Source organism: Loa loa (genome assembly GCF_000183805.2).
Source record: "Loa loa unplaced genomic scaffold supercont3.2, whole genome shotgun sequence".
Classification (NCBI taxonomy): domain Eukaryota; kingdom Metazoa; phylum Nematoda; class Chromadorea; order Rhabditida; family Onchocercidae; genus Loa; species Loa loa.
In genome coordinates, this window is record NW_018108182.1 from 80,633 (window position 1) to 83,266 (window position 2,634).

At 32.2% G+C, this 2,634-nt stretch overlaps 1 protein-coding gene across 1 annotated transcript in view; it reads left to right on the top strand.

The window, feature by feature from the left end:
• Nucleotides 1-364: 364 nt before the first annotated feature.
• Nucleotides 365-2,634, top strand: part of LOAG_16372 (zinc metalloproteinase nas-33) — a gene marked incomplete at both ends in the record, with an annotated part of 5,648 nt that continues 3,378 nt past the window's right edge. The window contains 5 exons of the mRNA XM_020449025.1: nucleotides 365-529; nucleotides 628-853; nucleotides 1,005-1,119; nucleotides 1,657-1,723; nucleotides 1,811-2,014. Of these exons, the coding sequence (XP_020307478.1) occupies nucleotides 365-529; nucleotides 628-853; nucleotides 1,005-1,119; nucleotides 1,657-1,723; nucleotides 1,811-2,014 (777 nt within the window). The remainder of the gene's footprint in view (nucleotides 530-627; nucleotides 854-1,004; nucleotides 1,120-1,656; nucleotides 1,724-1,810; nucleotides 2,015-2,634) is intronic.

Here is a 2,634-nt window from a genome sequence, read left to right on the forward strand (position 1 = left end):
CCTAACATCACTAGTTTGACAACATATCTAATGTTATTGTTTTTACTACAGGCAGGGCTCGCCAGTATTGAAGCCATACTACTGAAGACACGTCTCGCTGGACTGGACACGTCTCCTCCTCCAGGATAAAGGATCACCGCCTTTCTAAGATTTTTTTTTATAGTGATTTGACTATCGGGTTCCTCAAAAGAAGAATCCCAAGAGGAGATACAAGGACGCCCTTAAAAAATATCTTAACCTTGGCCAAATACCTCCCCATCAATGGTTCATTGTCTTCGAATCGGGAGACATGGAGACATATCATCCATGATGCTGCTGCTTCCTTCGAGAACACACGCAAAACCAACTTTGAGGACAAACGACAATGCAGAAAAAACCGTATTTTATCAATACTAAGAAGACCTTTCGTTGTGTCATTTGCATTCGAACTTATCTGTCCCTCATTGGCCTTATTAGTTATCAGCGTCCCTGTACCAAGCGTGGGTATATCACATATCTTCGTTCGTTAAGCTTAGCCACGACGATTAGAGTACGTTAATTCTAGTCATCTTCAAGCTTATTTCTGCCTAACTCTCAAGCACTTGGAGAAATTGTCAAAAAATATGATAACAGGGTGTCTTGCTTTAGGATGGTACTTTGATACGTCCATCAGTAAATCCATGCTTGCATAACGAAATACAACCTAATGTACGAATTACTGGACTTCTCTTCGAGAACGACATTGCTTTGATTTTACCACAAATGAAAGCGCTAATGTCGCTGAAACAGTATCGTAGAAAACGAAAAGTAATCGCTAATCCAAGCTACTGGTGGAGAAGCTCATCAATTGCATATCGTTTTGGAAATGGAGATAGTTCGTCTATTCCATCTTATACTAATTTATCTACAATTTATACGAAATTTATTTTCAGCTTTTTAGATGTATAGATTTTGTAATGTAATTATAAGTAATTAACGGTCAATTTGCAGTTATCGTACAAAATTATTGCTTTTCAACATTTCAGCAGATTGGCAAGATTACATTCGTAAAGCACTTCATAACTGGGAGCAAGAGACATGCTTACGGTTTGAGGAAAATAAACCGGATAATGATTATTTATTCTTTATCATTGGAAGTGGGTATGTTTCCCGACATATAAATTTTTTCATTTCAAAAATTTCACTTGAATGTTTTGTCTTTTTTTTATCAAAAATTTCATTTAAATGTTTTGTCTGTTTCCGGATTACTTCATTAGATGCGCAAACGATTAATTTCTGAATATAAAAGCAATTACTGGAACACGAACTATTGACAGTTATGAGAAAAGCAAAATGTATCTTCCGGAAGTTTGTTATTTCTGGGCTGGCTAAGCAAAAGTGAAATGATCCCAAAATTTTAGCTTAATCATTGGATGGAGTAGAAAGATAAACTTGTCAGCTAGCATTATTGGCCTTTTCAGGTGGCTTACAACGAGTAAAAAGTTTTCAACATTTATGCCTCAACAAATGCGTAGTAATTTTTACCCCTTCAAATAATTTTAGGCATTTCATTTCACATTGCTGTTTAAACTGCTAGAATGAATAAAATTTTGAAAAAAAGTCGCTTGAAAAATTTTTTCTTTTCAAATTGAAAAATTTCAACTATTTCTATGAAGCTAGCTTAATTGTCTTTTCCAGATGTTATTCGCATGTTGGAAGATTGGGCGGTAGCCAAACAATTTCTATTGGTTATGGCTGTGAAACTGTCAGTCTTTCAATACACTTATTTTTAAAATTATTTTTCGTTTCAAATTAATTATAAGCAAATTTCAATAAATTTCCTTTTCTAAAGTTTGGAATTATTTCACATGAACTTGGCCATGCATTGGGATTTTGGCATGAGCAGGAGAGATGGGATCGTGATAAATATGTCCGTATCAATCTACAAAATGCGATTAGTGGAACTGAAGGAAATTTTGAAAAGCTCAATCCGTCGCAACTTAAAAACTTTGGAGTTCCATATGATCTCGGATCCGTGATGCATTATTCCACCAATGTAAGTTTGCTTTATTTATCGTGCACGAATAGCTGTGCTCAATTGCGCCCAAATTGAAAATTTATTGATTTTTTAGGGGGCGAAATCTCAATTTTTGAGGAAAAATAAAACTTTTCATTCATGAATTTTGATATTTTTATTGTCAAAAATAACAGGAAATCATTTCGAAAAAAATTAGTGAAAAAAGATTCTTTGATAATTTTTTTAAAACTTTGAATTCAATCTAAATAATTGAATTTTAAGATTAAGTTCATTTAATCTATTAAATATTTCTTTGATAATTTTTTAAAACTTTGAATTCAATCTAAATAATTGAATTTTAAGATTAAGTTCATTTAATCTATTAAATAAATGAAAGTAATCAGAAGTGTTATTGCTTCAAGGGGGAAAAAAAAAAGATTCTTTACTCAAACACTAAACTCTTTTGATGGAATTAATTACTTCGATAAAAATTTCAATAATTTCCACCTATGCTGTAAAAATTTTTGTAGGAATCATTGACTTACTGTTTTGTACTCAAAATGATTTAAGTAATTTCATCGGTAACTTAAAAGAATGCGATTAAAATCCATATAATCGAATTTTTTTTTAAATTTGAAGGAATAAGACAATAAAAATTT